Source organism: Chamaea fasciata, unplaced genomic scaffold (assembly GCF_029207755.1).
Source record: "Chamaea fasciata isolate MVZ Bird 193981 ecotype frontalis unplaced genomic scaffold, bChaFas1.0.hap1 SCAF_6, whole genome shotgun sequence".
Lineage (NCBI taxonomy): Eukaryota > Metazoa > Chordata > Aves > Passeriformes > Sylviidae > Chamaea > Chamaea fasciata.
The window spans coordinates 27,746,691-27,767,013 of NW_027094091.1; the positions used below are offsets into that span (position 1 = coordinate 27,746,691).

Genomic DNA, 20,323 nt, shown 5'->3' on the forward strand with positions numbered 1-20,323 from the left:
TAGGTCTACTAGACATTGAATGTGCTTTGTTACCAGTGTATTGGAGAGTCTGATCAGTAGGGTGTTGACAATATCTATGGGTACTGAATAGAGAAAACTTGGGCATACACTGAATGCCAGTTAGAAGCAAGTGGGATAACAGCAAGGCTCATCCTGTGTTTTAGCAGGTGTTGGCAAGATTAGAACAGTTAGGAGTATATACAATTAGACATATTACATTGTATCATTTGATACAGAGCCAGAGGAAGAGATCTTCCTCTGTGTTACAATACAGTAGAAACTGTGTAACACTTTCAACAATTTCCTTTGCAAGAAAAAAAACAAACCAAAGAAGTAGTTACAGTATTTCTACTGCCCTTAGTTCAAGATGAAAATAAAGAAATTTAGTATCACCTCCTTTGGTGGGTCACTGCAAAACACATTTTGGCATTCCAACAAGAGCAGTTTGGTTGCCAGGAGACAAGAAGTTAATTTTGGAAGGTAATGCCCTCCAAGCAAGTAATGCCAACCTTTTAGATCAGAGTAAAATCTAATGCTCTGTAGCCAGAAGATAGCCTTTTAAAAGGATTTACCTCTCTACCTTACTGATAATAAAAAAACTGCATTCTCTGTTGCTGGCAGAACAAAATCCTGAACAGTAAAATCTTAGGGAGCTGTTAGGTAATCAACATATAAATAATGCTGCAGCAGGCTCATCTAGGTTAAGCCATCTGCTAACTAGGCTAGTACATATGTCAAATGACAGACTGCCAAAACTGTTTTTCATGGTCTTAAAATACAAGGGAGACCAATGAAATGTTACAATGACAAATTCAAAACAAGTCCACAATTAATGTGTGGCATTAATTTCACCATATGGGACATGGCAGCTAAAGGCTTTTGGGACACTAAACATTTACTGATGCTGTTAAAGTCTTTACACAAAACCACACTGACACCTCAGAATGGAAATAGCAGCAGAGCAACGTAAGAGACATAAGAAGCTGTATCTCTGATGGTGATGCCAACTATAGCAGTACAGAAGCATTTCTCTTCAGTCTATCTTCAAAACTGAATCTTCACATATTCAAGCTCAAGGTTGTCAGAGTTATGGAGAATTCATGGAAGGTGGATATTTGAGACAGGAATCACAAAATTGTTTGAGCTTTTCTGGTTCGAGATGGGATTCATAATCGTAGGAATTGGTCTGAATTGAAAATCTTTTGATTATTTGGGAGAATGGGTAAATAGGCAAATGGATTGCAATGGTCAGCACATAGTGAACTCTGACAATGAACAGTTTTGACATAGTTCAGGGGAGTTTTGCAATCAGTGACTCATGCAGTACCTGAGAAAGTTCAAGTAAATTAAATCAATAAAATCTACCTGACTGCTAAAATGATTGTAAACTGACAGTGCAATTACAGTATTTGCAGAGAAAAAAATAGTGAGGCCTCAGAGAAGAACTGCCGCAGAGTTATTTGAACATTAGAGAAAATGCCTTATAATGACATAATTAAAGATTATAAGATAACTGAGAGGTGACTTGATTATGGTACATAAGTTCCAGGAAAATATCATCAGGTAATAATATTCTCTTTCAGTCCACAAAAATTGCACCACAAACCCCAGCATCTGGGAATAAAAACCAAGCAAACCTGTAATCAGATGTAGAATCAGATTTTGATCAGTGTGGGTGATAAACTTTTGCAATGAAGCAGGTGCTTTATGAAGTATGTTATTTTGTGAAGCATACATAATACGGCTTGTTAGAGAAGTAATAGGGCTTGTTAGAGATGTAGATGAAGTGGCTTCACCTGTGATGTCCAGAGGGTTGTAATCAGATTATTTGTGGTCTCTGAATACCATGCCATAAAATATTTTTAAAGGTGTTTGAGCTTCAGTTGAAAAATTGTAATGGTCCACACATCCAGAAAGATTGCACGCTATCTGACAGAATGCTAAACTGGCTAAGAAAGCCAAATTCATAGTGAGGTAATATCTTTTATTAAAAATGGGAAAGTACAGTCGTATCTATATATCATCATTTTAATGTATAGTCTAAAATACCTATTTTGACTTCAAAATCATGGAGTCTCAATCTGGTAATTATATTTTCATTCTTAAATTACTGAAATTTTCACAAATAATGTGGCAATTTTCACTATTATTTATGATGTAGTTTTTTAAACTTCTGTTTTAAGGTACATCTTGTGTTTCAAACACATTAAGGTAAATAAGAAAACATTAAATTTACATTTGTAATGGACTTAAGAGTTTTCAACTTCTGATTCTTGAACTAGTTTAACCATGGTGGCTATTCCTGCATGAAAAAGACCAAATTTTTGGTTCTTGTTATGAAAATGCCTTTTTCCAGATAAATCCCTAGGCTTTTACCCTAGAAATTACCAGTTCAACACAAAGATTGCCACAGCAGCTAAATTGATATCTTTGATAGAAGAGATGGAGTTTGATAGATAGCAATGAGGTTATGCAATGATGCTCTTTGGTCTGCTGGATGAAACGGGATAGGAGTGTCCTGAATTACTTTCTGTATGAACTGAGGGGTAGGGGGCTGTGAGATCTAGTTATGAAGGTGGACTACACCCTACAGGAAATGCAATATGACCTCTCTCCAGCATTTCTTTATGGTGTGTGCATAACCATTTTTGGGCCCAGACAGATGAATTATTTTACGTCAGGCACCCAACCAGAGTGTTGCTGTGTCAGATATTAGAGGGCCTGCTCACAGGCATTGCTTGGATGCTGTTTTGATCGTGAATGTACATGTTGTGTGACCGCTTATACAAGAGTTGGAAGCCCACAAGGTTTTTAGGAGGAACAAGGAGTCTAATACCCTTTACATTCCCTATCAAACTAAAACCAGTTTCCTTAACTTCAACTGTGGAGTCTCCTCACTGTGAAACCTAGGGACAAATCATTGTTGAATATGCAAGCACCTTTTGTCCTTGTTCTGCCAGAAGAGAGAAGACTTAGGAGAGCTGACAGAAGTGGCTAAGCTTACATGAAACTCTTATATTAGAGCAGCAGTTGATGGTGGACTTCAAGGCAACTTGCAAAGGATTTTGTTTTGAAATTGAGGTTGTCGTTATTTAGATGGGAGGCTTTGAAGTTGAGAAAGGGAAATCACATGGTAAGTGGTGCTACAAACTGTGCTCTTTCTGAAACAGTCTAATCCCAGGTTTCCAGTGCAGTCTCTTGACTCCCTCAGCAATCACCAACTCTCAGGCTTGAATGAAAAACCAGGACTTGTAGTACTGTAACAAAGTACTCATGATGTTCTGATCTTAAACGGATATTAACTAAACCTCCTCCACTCCATTTTTTGTCTCCTTCCTTTCTACTTTGTATGTTCATTATTTTTCCAAATGTTATGGTTCTAATGGGCCATATGGTTCATTTTTGTAGGTGTAATGCCAAAGATAATTTTCCCTGTGTTTTTTTAGTACATTTTAGAACATTTTCATAATGTTAAACAAACCTAATAGGGGATAATTCCATCTTCCCTCTGAAGTCACTTTACAGCATCTAAATGTTGGATTTATTTGGCCTTTCCTTCCCTTTTGGGTGTTATATCTATAGTTATTTTTAGCTTCTTCCCTCTCTTTTTCTCATTCACTTCTTACAGACTACTGTAGAACCAAAAAACAAAACCAACAGTTTGAACATTCAGAACTGCTATTATTTATTTTGTTTTATTATTTAAAATGACAAATTCGTATATATAAGCAGATTAATGAGACCAAATTCACCTTGACTGTAAGTGTTCTCTAGTTATTATTGGAGATTATATTTCCGTTCTCTAGTTATACCAGAAAAGAAATTACTTGCCATGTCCTTTATGTTGGGCTAAAATCTGTTGCCTTTAAAACTGTAAGAAGTTTTCATTTTACTTCAATGGAGGCAGGATATCATTCATTAATTACTGAAAATGAAATGTTTAAAAGTAAAATTTTTCCCTAGGAATGTAGCACCCAACAAAATCCTGCCATGGAAATTAGGTGACAGAACAATCCCAGAACATAAAAGATGTTGTGGGTACTAGGATCTATAAGAGGAAAATTGTCTCCTCCACTCTAGTATTGAATGATAATTTACAAAAAAAGAGAAGAGATTGGTTTTTTCCTCTTAATGTGTCAATTGCTAATGAAAAGCTATATAAAATAATTAGAAAATCTATAGAAACTTGAATATCTGAAGCAATTTTATTAGTAATACCTGAGTCATGTATTGTGGAGTATGACAGTAGTTTTGCAATGGGAATGGTAATTTTTGATAAAATGAAATTGCCAGTAGAACAGTAATAAATCCTTGTAGAAGGGATTATTTCATTATGATCTACTAAGTTTCACTCCTTTGACTTGCCTGGATTTAGATTTCCACTTGACATAATTTTGTTCAGGTATCCAATATATTTAAATTAATAAAGGGCTAGTTGGACTTTGGTCTTTCAGAGGAAAATAAATATCACTAGCTACAATGCTTTAAACAGTGAATCAAGGCTTCCTCAGCTAGAATGAAATAATATTAATTATCATTGCTTATTTTTTTACATCCGCCTGACATAAAAATTGCATATTAAACAAGAGGATGGTGGATAATACATAATGACCTGTTAGTATATTCAGATGGCTATTTTTTTAGGTAACAAGAAAAGTAATGAACAAATTTTTTATCATAATAATGTATTTAAAGACATTTCTCCTGTTCATCTCTGTTCATCTTCAATCTTGTACTAATCCTAGTTTATCCAAGTAAAAGAATTTATTTTTTTCAAAGTGCAAAAAGATGACTTAAGTGGCAAATCAGCTTGCCTTTGGCTTCCACAGAAAGTTGTTTATTTTGCCTCATGCAGAGCTGGATGTATACATGGAAGATGCAGTTTGCTTTTGCCAGATAATGCCAAGCTTCCAAGAAAAAAAAAATCTTATTTAAATCTGGTACAATTTTCAGTGTTGTTATTCAAGACACATTTAGAAATACTGCTGACCGCAGTGCATAACCTGAGAGTACTTTGATCCAAATTTAAGCTGACACAGAGAAGTTTTGTGAGCCTGACTAGTGTAGGGTGTAGGGAAATTCCTGATCCCCAAATTCCAGCCTGATTATTGAACCATTAGTTTTATGACAGCCAAGGAACTACAATAACAATGAGTGATCCCTTGATTTATATTGGAATTTCCTGCCAATGGCTGCAGCATTTGGATATATTTTGTTAATTATATTTCTCTGGTGTCTCCTTGGAAGTCTGTTTAAAATTGATGCCTTGGGAAGGTTGACTTGAAACAGAGACTGGACAGAGCTAAAAAATAAAGTAGGTACTTATTGAAAGGCCTTCAGGATCCACCTTGGGCAGGACAGGCTACACGCAAGGTGGACTAAGAATAGTCACAAAATGGCTGACCAGTCACGAGATCTTACATTTTTATAAGTTTTGGTCTTTTTGCATATTGGGGTTTAATTGTCCAATTGCAGCTTCAGGTTGTGAGGTCTCATCCTTGTTTTTTTTCTCTTCAGTCCACCATTGTTTATGCTATTGGGTTAAAAGTTGTCCTTGGTTCTCAGCAGGAAAAGGATTGGTTTTGTCTGCCTATTCTGTGAAGAGAGCTTACTAGCACTTAATATGAGGCTCAGAACTACACCTAAGGAGCACAGAATCTGAAAATACGAAAGCTTAAGGCATCAAAATGAACTCACTCTTTAAGCAAAAATTGTACTTTACTCTGGGTTCTACTTGATTTTTGTATTTAGGGGTATCACCAAAATTTTAATATATAAAAAATAAAAAACAGAGAAGCCATGAGGGTTTCAAGGAGTTATGATAATTATTGAAGATCTTATTTACATAAACAAAAATAAGTGACTAAGTTTAGTAGAGGAACTGTAAACAATGTGCTGTCAACTGCAGTATATCAAAACTGGTGTGCAGTGGATAGCCCTTTTGACAATTTTTTTTTTTTTAATTATTTTTTTTTATTTTTTTTTTTGTCATGGAACTCTGGGCAGCAGGTCAGAAACAGCAACACTTAAATTTGTCTACAGCGCAAAACATATTTGCAAATTGTAAATTGTATTAGGTATTACGCCAAAGGCACAATGCCTGCCAATCACACAAACACACACACATATATTTATCCCAATGTTCTCAATGCAGTTCTCTCAGGTTTACAGTGGGATAGGTAGGGATACAGGTGCTGTATAAGCAGGATTAACTCACAGGGGTATCAGACATTAGACCTTATTTCTTCTCATTTCTTGGGCACCTAAGGGGGCCATATTGGTATAATGAGAGCAAAGACACTAGATAATTTTAAAATGCTTAAGTATCTCCATTCCAGAAGAATCTATTTGGTTTTATTACGGGTACAATATGCAATTTAGTTGATAATAGCAGCACTGAGCCTTGAAATTAAGCAACACAGCTAAGGAAGGATTGTGTGGCAAGATGTGTTTCATGTCTGTAATTACAGACTTCAAAAACCTTCTCTTCCCTTGAAATCTCTTAAAGATTGCCATCTAAAGGGAAATTTCTATAACTGAGTTGAATACTGGATATTTTCAAAACTCGTGGGAGAATCACAGTAACGTAAGAAACAGTAACTCTAAGATTGTTGTAGTTATAATTATTTTGCAAGAATCACCTTTTTCGCCAGGAAGGCAGCAGTGATTATGATGCATCCTCTAGAAAGATATCCAAATGTTTCTCAGGGCATATCACCTGCAGCTCAAGACCTAATTACTCATTACACTATCTTCTTGTAATAGCCTTTTGATTTTGCAGAAGGCTGAAGATGATTCATGGAGGAATTGTCTTCCTATCACGTTAGCATCCATTCACACAGCTGCTTAAAAGGATTTTAACGGGAGATGCTTATTCACTAGGATGCCTCAAAAAATTGGATTCTGCAAAATGTACCCATATGAAAATCTTCATGCACATGAGTGGCATCACTTAACTGCGACTATCACACAACAGTTACAGAGCTAATTTCATGACTCAGAAACTTTTTAGTCCTATAAAGTTGATGGTTATTTCTCTGGTGTTGGTAGTTATGACTTCAGGGTGGTTGAAGAGGAGCAAAGCATAAATATAGGCTTTCAAAGCTTAATTCTACAGCTCTTTAATTCTTTCAAATACAAAAATCAGCAAATATTTCCTGATGTGTTTTGATGTTGGAATATTGTATTTTTGTCTGGTAATTACATGTGGCCTTGTGCCCTTACTGTAGGACTGCAGTACATTATTCAGGAGTGTTGTGTGACTTCTTGGGGAAGCAGTAGGAAGGAATCTGCTGCCTCCTGCCCACTCCTTCAGTGAAGGTGTTCTGAAGCCCAATACAGATTTCAATGTCTATTTATATATTCCCTCACTTTGACTGGGAAGTTGCTCTTAGATCTGTGGGAGGAAACAGACATGTTGCGGCATACACATATTTGAGAAAAGCCATGAGACTCTATTATTTCTGCATAGTGAGTATAGACACAACCAGAAATGGGACTTAAATCCCATAATGTAGCCTCAGGCCAGTTCTTTTTAGGGATGTATATGTCAGAAACATGTGACAATAGGGAGCTGAGATGAAATGCTGTGTTACAGCTGTCTCTGTTACTCACTGCTAGTTTGCAGTATGTCTGTGCAGGCACTTTAGTTGAGATGATAGTCATGGGAGTACAGCTGTTTTGCTTTGAAGGACAGCTCATCTGGAGTAGATGGATGCTCTGAGCTGGAGCAGAGCCTGAACTGTGAGCCCAGCTGAATGCTAGCTGGCTTCTTGCTGGTCAAACATCTCCTCAAAGTCATGTATACTGGGAGGTGCAGCACAGAGACGCACATGTCAGAACGATCTCAGCCAGGCTTCAGCTTGGAGTATTAGCTGGAGTTCAGGGCTGGCCCTTGTAGACCTCCCAACAGTGCATTCAGTAGTGACATACCTGAAGCTCAAAGAGGGACAGGAACAAAGTTTCTTAGAGGGAAAGGAGATGACAATTTCTTTTTGGACACTTTGCTTTTTAGCTTAACAGTGATATGTTAATGCTTGGAACAGGCTTGAGGGAGCACTGTGGCCCCAGTTAATGTTCTGGGAAATAAAAAGCCATGATGTCCAAGTCACTCTGTGGCATATCTGGGCTTGTGTGTTGCTCATGCACATCTGTCCTATGTCCTGTACTCCTGAAGCTACCCTGGCAACCTCCTGTGTAGCTAAAAAGTAAAAGATCCTTAAGGAGACAAGAATTCTACAGCAAATGAGGGAAAAGGTTTACTGGTTATATTGGTTATGGATGAGGATGGAAGGTAGAGGTTTTTTTGTAACTAAAATATTTTAGAGTAAATACGTTCTTTTTAAGAGGAGTATATTGTCTGAGAAAGCCAAATTGGCTTCCGTGTAGAGATTGTGTGGGAGACCTTTTCATTTACCCACTGATATTTAATGGAATTAGATAGCCTTCAGACACAATTGTCATTGATTTGCTTACATATTCTGGAGAAAGTACCAGATGAGCAGCGAGGCTCTGTCGTATGTAGCTATGATGTATTTGCCTTGCTGCTTAGCTTGAGCACTGCCAAAGTTTCTTTCAGGACTTTCAATTAATCCCCAGGATATGTTATAAAAAACTTCTATATGAACCCATTGGTAATTCCCAGAAAATGTCCAGTGAGGGAGAACCCTAGGATTTCTTAAAATTAAAATACTGCACAGAGGATTGGATGAAATATTGTAAAAGATATTTGGAATGCTATCAAGAACTTTATGATGCAGACCACTTGATGATACAGACTACTGATATCTTTATTTTTTTCCTATGAAAAAACATTTCTTATTTTCATGTAATAATTGAATATAATATGTAAATTTGGTCCTTTATTATGTATTTAGAAGTGGTTGTGTAGTCTGTCACTAGCAGGACTCCAGCAGATCCTTATCTCTCAGAAACAAAAACAGATAGCTCATACCTGAGGTATGGTTTAGAAATTGAGACATATTTCCCTGTAAAATTATTTTTTTCCATAAGTTGGCTACAGTTTCCTCATTATCTCCTGTTTCTATAACCTTTCTAACCTCTTTACTCTGTCTCCATTCCAGAGGACTTTTTGGTTATAACCTGTTGAGACCCTTTCCTCAGATTCAGAAACAGATGCTTCACAAATTAGTAATTGTCACAGTTTTTACTGATAAGTTTTTAGGCATCAAAAAAAGGCTGTCCCACTCATTGTTGACATGCAAACAATAGCATATTGCAATTAAAAACTTCCTCACTGCTTCTCTCCTGTGGAAAATGCTGTGTGGGCAGCACGTAGGCTATCAAGGAAAATTAGACATTTTCAGAATTTTGCCTGCTTTAGTTGAGGCTGGGCAATGCAAATTTTGGCTTGAATAGCAGATAATATGTACAATATTATTTCTTCTTTTGTTTAAGGAAAAATAATCCCAATATCCCATCAGTTCCAGACTACTCTCAGAAAAAGGTTGAAGGACTTTCATGTCTTCCGCAGTGAATTACATATTTATGTTCAAATCGATTGGACATTAAGAAGAAAAAAAAACCTGAAGCCTTTTGTCAGAAATGTCAGTTTCTATTCAAGAAAGCTTCATCACAGTTGTTACAATTCTATTACTCCCCTGCATGCCAAATCAATCAGAAGAGCTTGAAAAAAAAATCAAACATGCAATCTTAAAAGTTTGTTCTTGTTTAAATAAATCTCCAAGATCTTTCAAATGGCAAAGCCCACATTAGGATTTTTCTAAATTTCTGTTCATGAGGCTCTCTTGTGTTAGATTTATGTAGGCTACATACAATAGCTTTTTTTTTTTTTTTTAAAGTATCATGAAGCCAGTCAGAGCCAGACAATGTAATTAGTATTTCTTATTCCCTGGACAGTCCCAGTAAGGCTGTTACTAACTTTGATAACATCATGGAGATTGACTCAGTACACTTCCAGATAATTTTCCACTGAAATTGGATGCATAATTTCTATTATAAAAAAGGGCAGATAATTAATGGCTCTGATTTTATTTAAAGTATTTAAGCCTTGGTAGCTCTTTCAGTTAACTTTACAGAAATAATAAAATGAAGTGTAGAAATCTAATTGCTGGATATCAATTATAAAATGATTATTTTTTCACTAAGATATTAATGTGAGCTTTAAGAAACAGTTTAGGTAGGAGGCAAGATGGAAAATTTGATCAATACTCTGGCAGAGAACAGTATCAAGACAGAAGGCAATGTCCCTTAGCAAAGGGACTTTGGCTAGGAATGCAGATGGGTTTCTTTCTTGAGACAGATACAGTGCTCATCATTGAAAGCTCTGCCCTTTTAGACATTTGTCTGTCTCATGGCATTAACAGTTTGGCATCTGCCAAAGCTCATCCATATGGTGAAATTTAACCACATAAGGATGGCATTCATGGAAGATAGCACATGGCTCTTGTCCTCAGCTGGCTTCTGGAAAATGTGAATAATGGGGTTTGTGGTTTTAGGGGGAAAAGAAAATCTACCTTTCCCTAGGAGTTAGATCCAAATCTGAAGTATTTTTCTCTTTATCTATAGAGAATTTTCTGGAAAAGTCTAACGCTATTATTTCAAAAATTTAGCCTTATATTCAGGGATTCAGTAAAGTTGTCTTTCAATGCTCTTGTCTGACACTGAGAGCTCATGCCTAGGTCTAGAGTCTCCCTGAGGTTCAGTGCAAAGTTTCCTAGACTAGAATTTAAGTGAGCTAGCTCTAATGCTGAATCTGGGCTACCTATGAGTGTGGATCTCTTTGGTAAATAAATTAAACCCTTAGTATTGCAATTCTGCTCAAGATGGTGAACAAAAAGGTTAGCTACTGATTGCAGAGCCATTAGGGGCCTGTTGATATGTTTTTAAGCCTGTTGACTTAAAAACATATCAACAGGCAGATAAGGCTAAAACTAAAGACTTGGATCGCAAGAGTAATGGCCATTCCTGAAAATGTGATAGAAAACGAGGTTTAAAAAAGCAGCCTGAGGTTGTAGAACAAGAGGTTGTCCCCAAGAACCCACCAAAAGGAGGGGAAGCTATTAAGAGAACTGTTGTCTCAGATCTTAAAAATAGTGATTTTTATTTGCAGCTACAACAGAGGTTGCTTCTCTGTTCAAAAATTTTGCTGAAAACTCACTAGAAGATGAGAAAACTCACATTCTTTTTCCTTCCTTCCTTCCTTCCTTCCTTCCTTCCTTCCTTCCTTCCTTCCTTCCTTCCTTCCTTCCTTCCTTCCTTCCTTCCTTCCTTCCTTCCTTCCTTCCTTCCTTCCTTCCTTCCTTCCTTCCTTCCTTCCTTCCTTCCTTCCTTCCTTCCTTCCTTCCTTCCTTCCTTCCTTCCTTCCTTCCTTCCTTCCTTCCTTCCTTCCTTCCTTCCTTCCTTCCTTCCTTCCTTCCTTCCTTCCTTCCTTCCTTCCTTCCCTCCTTCCCTCCTTCCCTCCTTCCCTCCTTCCCTCCTTCCCTCCTTCCTTCCCTCCTTCCTTCCCTCCTTCCTTCCCTCCTTCCTTCCTTCCTTCCTTCCTGTCACTGATGCTTCATGCTTGGCAAACGTAGTTGTCTACAGCGAAATTACTTATGTAGCTGTAGATTGCTTTGTAAGGGGGCATCTTTCTGACTAAACTCCTTTGAACACTAATGACCAAAGAATATGGTATTTCAACACGTTTCTGTTCTTCTTTTCTTTTATAGAATCACAGAATCACTAAGGTTGGAAAAGACCCCCATGACTGGCTCCAACCATTAACCCAACACTACTATGTTTACGATTAAACCATATCCCCAAGTGTCACATCCACACATCTTTTGGACATTTCCAGGGATGGTGATTCCATCAGTTCCCTGGGCAGCCTGTTTGAATGCTTGACCACTCTTTCACTGGGGAAATTTTTCCTAATATTCAATCTTAACCTCTCCTGGAGCAACTTGAGGCCTTGTCTTTTCACTTGTTACCTGGGACAGGAGACCAACCCTGACCTTGCTACAACCTCCTTTCAATTGGTTGTACAGAGCAATAAGGCTCCCCCTGAACCTCCTTTTCTCCAGGCTGAACACCCACAGCTCCCTCAGCCACCCACCATAACACTTATGCTCCAGACCCTTCACCAGCTTCATTGCCCTTCTCTGGACTTGCTGCAACACCTCAATGTCCTTCTTGTAGTGAGGAGCCCAGAACTGGACACAGCACTTGAGGTGACCTCACCAGTGCTGACTTCAGGGGGACAATCACTGTCCTGGTCCTGCTGGCCACACTATTGCTGAAACAGGCCAGGATGCCATTGGCCTTCTTGGCCACCTGGGCACAGCTGGCTCATGTTCAGCCTCTGTCAATCCCAAGGTCCTTTTCTGCTGGGCAGCTTTCAGCCACTCTTCTCCAAACATGTTGTATTACGGGGGTTTGTTGTGACCAAAGTACAGGAACCAGCACTCGGCCTTTTTGAACCTCATACCACTGGAACATGGCTTGTCAATCCAGCCTGTCCAGATCCCTCTGCAGAGCCTTCCTGCCCTCTACCAGATCAACACTCCTGTGCAGCTTAGTGTGATCTGTGAACTGCTCTCTGTTCCCTTGTCCAGATCATCAATAAAGATGTTAACAGGACTGGCCCTATAGCATTATACACAGCAGGGGAGACTTGGGACTTGTGTCCAGATGATCAGATGTATTATGTAGCCTACTCTTACTGAAAAAGAGTCTAAATTTGGTACTTGAATAACTTGGTATCTCCCTTTAATCATCCAAATACAGAATATGTCAGTAATTTATATTTACTGTCAGCCTGATTTTGCTAAATTTCTTTAGACATATTTGGATTAGTAGGCAGTAAAAACTTACTTAACTAGAAAGCATTACTAAATGTGAGTAGTGATAGCAAAATCTGACCCCGCATCTGCTCTTTGTTATCTTTCTGGTTTTGGGAAAATCATAAAGCAGTTACCTGGCACTTAATTGTCTTTTTTATTCAAATCACATAGTTTTGTTGGGGCTGTATTCCTCTTACTCAACCAGAGTCATTTGAGCACATTATTGAAGCACACTAAACATGTGCTACAATTTAAATTGTTGAATTGCCTTTTTAGCAGACAAAATGAGGGACCACTGGAAGGCAGATCATCCCACCTTTTTGAGAGTATGACAAACTGCCTTGTGCAGCTGCCTGTATCTCTTTCTCTACTATCCATATGGAGTATGGACTGTTAGGTAGGTAAATACACCTGGTCAGACAGGGAGTTTTAGGTAACAAGTGACCAGAGATGAATCCATCAGAGATGTCTTGTTTTTCTTATTTTTCTTTTTCTTTTTTTTCTCCTTTTTTTTTTTAAATTGAGAAATCAAACAGGGACCTATAAGTCCTATTTTTTGTAAAATAGCGAAATATTTTAATGGAAACCGCTAAGGAAAGATTCTGCTAGTATTCTCTTAAATTCCCAACAAAATAAAATTATTGACAATGGACGTAAACAGAGAGATCCCATCATCATTTAAAACTTTAACCAAGATGGCAAATATTTTTTTTATGTGTGCCTATGGGATTTAATTTGCTAAAATAACTTCTCTGAGATTCCTGGAATAAGGAAGGTAATAAACTGAAAAGCTTCAGTGTTGTCAAAAGGAGTAGCTCTTTAAGCATTTGGTTTGAGAATTTGTGTGAGCTGGAAGAAAACTCAAAGAGTTATATTGTCTGCATTGTACTTAAATTTGAAATCCTAGAGATACTAGGTTTTCTAATATAGAGGTGTTTAGCTTTGAAAGAGCTGAGATAAAGGAAAATTAAACTATTTACAGATAAAGCTTTCTTGCATAAAAGAGAGAAAGCAGTAACTGATACGGGTAATGTAGATGTTTATATTTCAAATGTTCTCTGCCAGATGTCCTACAAAATATCAAATATTCAAAGATATTTAAGCTATTTGTTTATCTTATTCCAGATGGTAAAGAATTGCTCCTTATTGTAGAAATGAGCATGACAATCACAAGTATGCACCTAGAGTAGAAAGGAATGTGCCCAGTTCTATAATACAAATTGATAGGTCTTGGCTTAATGGTCATTTAAGGCATCTCATGCTAAGAAGGGGCTGCTTGGGTAAGAGGAAGCTTCAGGTAAATGGAGATATCAGATATTGCACCTTAGTTCTCAGAGAAGATACTGTGGTTGTCACAGAACTGGCAGTTCTTGTCCTCTTGGCTGATGATCTTGTGATTTTTGATGTTGTCTCCTTCTCCATGGAGCCTTCATATCTTTGAAAGGAAATTTAACCAGCCATGAGCCTGTGCACTTACATCTCCTTTGAGAAAACAAGGGCAAGCAGTGAAGCAGCACAACACTGGCATGTACTGACCAACCTTTCTGGCAGCAAGAATCAGCCTGCTAGACATAGCTTTCTTTGTGAAGAAAGCTGTATTATTTAGGCTACAGTATCAATTAGAAGGGCCTCACTATAGGTGAGAATCTTGTCCCTGTCTCTCCTTATCTTTCAGTGTCATGGTGGCAGCCGTGGACTAGGAGTGTACAGTCTAGCTCTCTGGAGATCAGGGATCTCCTATCATGATAATGGTCACTAAGAATGGAGAATGTCACATGAAGAGCATGCCTGCCAGTGACCAACAAGTCATTTGTGTTTCAGACCAGTAATTTTTTTCTGATTGAGGCAAATTCTTTCAAAACTTGCCACTTCTCCTCCTCAGAGTAGACAGATAACCATTGCTGGAATATATTTTTTTTTTTCTTTAGAGTCCTGAAAATTCAGTAGTAAAAGAGTAATAATAATAAACTTGTGGGGCTTGAGGTATTACACAGAAATAGGTCTCCTTTTCCCTGTGTACAGTCACTTCAGAAATACCTGCTGCCTGCACTGGGACCAACCAGCCAGTCCTTGAGTTAGGCCTATGCAGACCAGAATGTAAAGTTAACATCAGCCTTGAGTGATCTTTTGATCTTAACAGCTGTATGTCATGAATGCACACCAGTATGAACTCTGAAAGGGTTTGTTTATTTGATCTTCTTCCATCAGAGCACCACCTTCTCACAAGACTCCTGATTCAGGTCATCAATACTTAAGGAAAGGTTTCAGAGTCTTGAGGATATGTTTAAAAGGTGTGACACAACCTAGCTTTCTGCCATAATGCAGAATTCAGCTCTTGCATCCTGGGGTAGTAGGCCTTTTGGGCACTGAACTGATCTCCAGACTCAGATAAGAGGTTGAAATGTGAAAGTTGAGTTAAATAGATAAGGCAGAATCACAGAATTAGTGACTGATCTATACCCCTCTTACTACTCAAATGTTTGAAGTGTGATTCAGATGCTTAGATGTTGAGTACAGGTTGAGAGTCTTTGTATAATAGAAAAATACAGTTAAATGAACAAATGAGACACATGTACAAAGCAAAAAACGTTTCATTTGCAACAATACCAAACAGAAACTAGGGAAAATATCATGACTCTTGGAGAAGACTACTGAAAATTTCTCATAAATGTTTGTTTCTGTTATTAATATAGATACAATATAAGCCAAACTGTAGAGTAATACAAATAGGACAAGAACTATTAATGCTGCAAAATAGTATTAAACTCCAACAAATTATATTATTTTTCAGAAATATTTTAAGTTCATGTCTATATAGTACCAAGGAAAGCCAGCCAAATTTCTAGTTGGTCTGTGTTTATCAAAGCAGCACAAGAATCTCAAGGGGAACTTAACATTAGTAGCAAGTGCAAATTTGGCATCAGTGTGGTCTTGCGATTCTTTGAATCAACTAAAAAAAACACTTTTTTTTTTTTTTAATTAAGACTCATAAATCCTAACATCCCTATGTTTTGCCATCTGAACTGCTTTCTGAAATCCAAGTCTAACTGAAGTCTAAATAGGTCTCATATTGACTTAAGGAATATCTAGATATTCACTCTAAAGAAGACAGTAAGGTTCAGTTCAGTGGTTTAAGTCTAGATTTCAGTGCCATTTGTGATGACCCCATGAATCCTGCCAGGCTTCCACACTTCTTCAAAAAAAGCACAGGTTGTGTACAGTTCCTACATTGTATTTTCTGGTCTTGTGGGGATATTTCAGATGCACAGTCCCCTTTCTCTTTAGCCATCTAAGCTCAGATATCTTCATCTGTGAGGAAGTACTTGTAACTTAGGTTGTATAACTAAACATATTTTCAAACAGATGGCTCAGCAGCATCCATTTGTCTGACTTAGTGGGAAATGTATATGTTGTGCAAGTGCAGATATGTAGTTAGCAAGCTAAAAATCTTTACTGTGGATGCAGAACAGCTATGTGACAAGTGTGATTTGAAGTGGCTAAACTGGTAGAAGCCAAACAACTTACTATGTAAGCATATCCAGAGAAGGTAAAGAAGTTTCCTGCTCCCTGTCCTTCTGAATGCAATAATGTTCAGCACCCTAGCCCTTACCAGACATTTCCCTTCAAGTCTTCATTGCAATTCCTGTCAAAATATAGAGATGCCAACCTAAAGTCAACTTGTGCTCAAGAACATTTTACAGCTTTTCTATTAAAGATTTTGGGAGTACTACATTTCAACCACATCTTTTTACTCCTTATGCCAGGTGCTTTTTCTGCCACTGGTCATTCTCTTGAGGCCTAAATGCTCCAAGTAAGATCAATGGAGGAACATGTTCATTTCTCCCTGCTGGCAACAACAGTATGCTTCCAAAGAAGAAATCTGAATGTTCTTGGAAAGTAAGCTCTATGGGTAAGTCTGAAATAGCCGACCATTTTAAAGTCGACTAAAGTTCTGTGGTGTATTTTGGATGACTTTACTGGTATGAGGATCCTTCAGAGGCAAAAGAAAAGTGAACCTACAGCTTTAGTGAACTAAAGAAGGTATATTTTCAAGATGAGAAGTGAAATTCAAAAGGACAGTTTGTTATAAAAAGTGAAAAAAGGCTTTGTCAAAGTGAAAACCTCTGTTAAAGACCCAGCGGGAAATTACAGGCAACTCCCTTCAAAACGGAAATAGTTCCATAATATAAAACCAGGATAGCAACTCAGTACATACTGCCCCTGTGAGTGCAGTGAATCCCCCTGCTCAGCATGGGCCTTCTTGAGAAGTAAAGCTGAAGGAGCTAATGCCTGGAACAAGGATGAGAAATTTCCAAGTGAGGTAGTGCTCTTTTGTGCTTGGAACTGCAATGGGCTGGACTAGCGGTTCAGCTGCCTTGTCAGGATTTTCCCCAAGATTTTTCTCCTTTCTGGAGAAGGAAAAGGAAAGTTATTAAAAAGTTTTAGATGTGGAAAAAGATTAAGATTCCCAGATCTAATAATTGACTTAATTTCTATCCAGAGCATAGCCTAGGGGTGCTTTCACAACACCTGCACACCTGCAATTCTGTGGCCTGGGGAGGGGGCACAGGGATTTGGGAGAGTGGATTGTTGTTAGTATATGATACGCAGTCTTTTCTTCAGCCCCACAAAGCTAAATTATGAAGACTTGCTGATCTTTTAATCAGATATCTATCACAGCACTGTCTGGAGACCCTCTTTTGTGAACAACTTGTTATCTGAAGTTAGAGGTGGCCTTAGAGAAAAATCTTTGAGCTGTGGTCTCTAGAATGCCACATCATTGTTCTTCAACACTCACTTCCAATTCCACTTGCATTTCTGAATCTGAGTTTCCTCTTGCTCATCGGAGGGCACAGAAAGATGGATTCTGGAACGAAGTAGTTGAGGTAGAAGTTTTTGGTGAGACTATGATATACATGGATAGAGATTTGCCCATCCCATCCCCCTGTGTGGAGACCCATAACAATAATAGGAGTTCTTCCCAGAACTTCTTAAGAGCTTCTTAAGAAGCTCCTACTTATTATTGAGGTAATTGTTATGGGGTTGAGAAAAGGGCACATTTTTTACTAAGTCTGTTCTTCTGGACTGAAATGACTCTGCAGCTCTTCAACACATGTTCTGTGCTTGGATTTTTTTTTAGTAATGCTCTCTTTGTTTTTTGGGGTTTTTTTTTCCAAATATCTTTTCATAAAACTAAACAAAACTAAAAATGAAGGTAGAGAAAATCAGTTTGCAATAAAGCATAAGACACTTCACTTCGTTACCTTGATGTAAAAGTGGGCAAAGGCAAAGGGAATATAACAGGAATATAATGGGTCTATGAGCCATCGCTAAGAACTGCTTCCAAAAAAATTCCTTTCCATCAATCCATTTTTAAATACAAAAGAATAGAAGAAACATTCTCAGCATTTCATTGGATTGAGTATGCAAGAAGAATACCATGGGAATAAGTTTAGAAATACTGAGAACTCAAATTCAGACACTTTGATGTTAACAGCTTTTCTTGCCAAGACAGAATATTTTTCTCTGCTTAGGATAGACATTCTCACTGTTACACATATGCAGCTAAAGTGAGAATTTTCCTAGTTCTGATGCAGGTTAGACAAGAAGCTCTAACTGGAGCACATCACGTATGTTTTCTGCTTCTTGGTGATCAGAAGAATTAAATTAGACTAATATCCCTGCCACCTCCTCTTCCCCCCATGAAATGGGCTGATAGATAAGAGAGCAGAGCTCTGTCTTTGGGTCAAGATGAGCACTTTGGGCTGTTTAGTCCTGAGACTTATAGGATATGGGTATGCATGGGAAGAATAGGAGCCCCAGGCACAATGGGGAAAAGTCAGAGGACTCTACAGCCCAGAAAAACAGTTTCTGCTCGGAGCTTAGGGAACCAGAAATCTGACATATTCACAGTACTTCAGGCAGCTAGTTCAGCAGAGAAAGACAATATTTAAAGTCATAACAAGCTCATCTTCCAGCTGAAGAAAGGAAAAGATAAGAAAGATACACGTGGTCTTGCTCTCCTGTCAATATGAGGAGACTGTGGACCTGCCATCTCTTAATATTGCCAATGTAGCCACTGCCAGCATGACACATAGGCACTGCCAGTTAATGGTGTGTGATCCATTCCATGCAGGGACTGATGGGATGCTCACTTACTCTATTTCTTTCTGTCCCGTACAGTAGAGAGTGGCTTTAGCAACATTTGAAAATATTTGTTGATGGTTCTGTTTTTACAGTATTTCAGTGTTTCTTGCTCAATACACCAAAATCACATGAGAACTGAATCACATTCACCCATTTCCAAACTGTGTGTGGCAATCTGCACAGTATGAGAAATTGATAGCAGTTGTATCTTTCAAGCTCAGTAACTCAGGCATCAGAAGAGCCAACTGTATTTTTTTCAAATTCTAACTAGATTTGTAATGCAGCTGGTAAATATGTGCCCTTTCAGAAACACAATTTCACTTCAGCTGAAATAAACATTAAGAATACTAATGCAGGTCAAGTAGTTTATTGTTGGTATGAGCAACACCATAAGTAACCCATAATGAATCTAAAATGAATAATGAGTAGCTGCCGTTGTATGATTTAAGATTCTTTAAACAAAAGAGAAGGTAGTAAGAAAACCAAAGAAAAAGATTCCTGAAAAGACGAAAGAAAAGAATGTTACAGCTGAGTTGCTTTTTTTCCTTTTGCTGCAACACTGTGGTGGGAGAGCAACTGTGGGTGAGTGGAGCCTCAGATAAAGGCTTGAAAAAGCTCTAAAACTTGTTGAGAACGAAGAAGCCCTGAATCTCTGCAAGAACATTTTTGAGCTTAAAGAGCCAAATCTGAATGAAGAGTACTATCTCCAGTTTCCCACATCTCCTGGGACAGCTGGTGAAAAGCCTGGTAAGACCCTGTTAACAGAGTGCACTGAGTCAAATTTGCCACCACACACAAATGGTTTCTCTGAACAATGTGCACCACACTGTTCTAGTCTGTTTTAAGCTGTTTCTAAATTGAATAACTAAAGCAGTCTGGGACTGGGTCAGTGTCTAGAAAGCTAAGTTGAACTCTGGCTTATTCATGGACTTCGTTTGTGGTTTTGGATGAGTACTTTGATCTTCTGTGACACAGTGATTGTGTCATTGACACATTGTTACTAACTGAACAGATGAAGCAAAGTTTATGATTTCTGAAGAGAAGCAGGAGCGTTAGGGCCCTGTAGCTTCCTTGACCCAGGAACGGACAAGAATCTCTGTTGTGCAAGTACACTATTCACCCTCTTTTACCTTTACTTATCTCTAAAGCTGAATTTCAGGTCATACTGGAGACTGTCAGTGAACTGAATTTTTATTATATGCTTCAACTGAGATCAAAATGTCAGAACACTATAGAAAAGTAATCTTTATTTTTAGCCACAGAGAGGAAATGCATATACTTGAAAAGTCTGTCCTTGTGAAATGTCTGCAGCACTTTTGCAGAGGCAAGAAATGCAAGTACTAAGTGCTCTGTCCTGAAAAGACACTTCGATT

General features: G+C 38.0%; 1 protein-coding gene across 6 annotated transcripts in view; it reads left to right on the forward strand.

The window, feature by feature from the left end:
* Window positions 1–20,323, forward strand: part of TRMT9B (tRNA methyltransferase 9B (putative)) — a 115,929-nt gene that overhangs the window by 70,088 nt on the left and 25,518 nt on the right. For 4 of the 6 annotated variants that reach the window (XM_066185785.1, XM_066185787.1, XM_066185786.1 and 1 more), the window contains one exon: window positions 16,568–16,713. The exons of 1 other annotated variant lie outside the window; for it this stretch is intronic. In XM_066185785.1, the coding sequence (XP_066041882.1) occupies window positions 16,688–16,713 (26 nt within the window). In that variant the 5' untranslated portion in view covers window positions 16,568–16,687. Of the gene's footprint in view, window positions 1–16,567; window positions 16,714–19,266; window positions 19,698–20,323 lie in introns of those variants that run through there. One more of the 6 variants, XM_066185793.1, reaches the window with a different exon arrangement.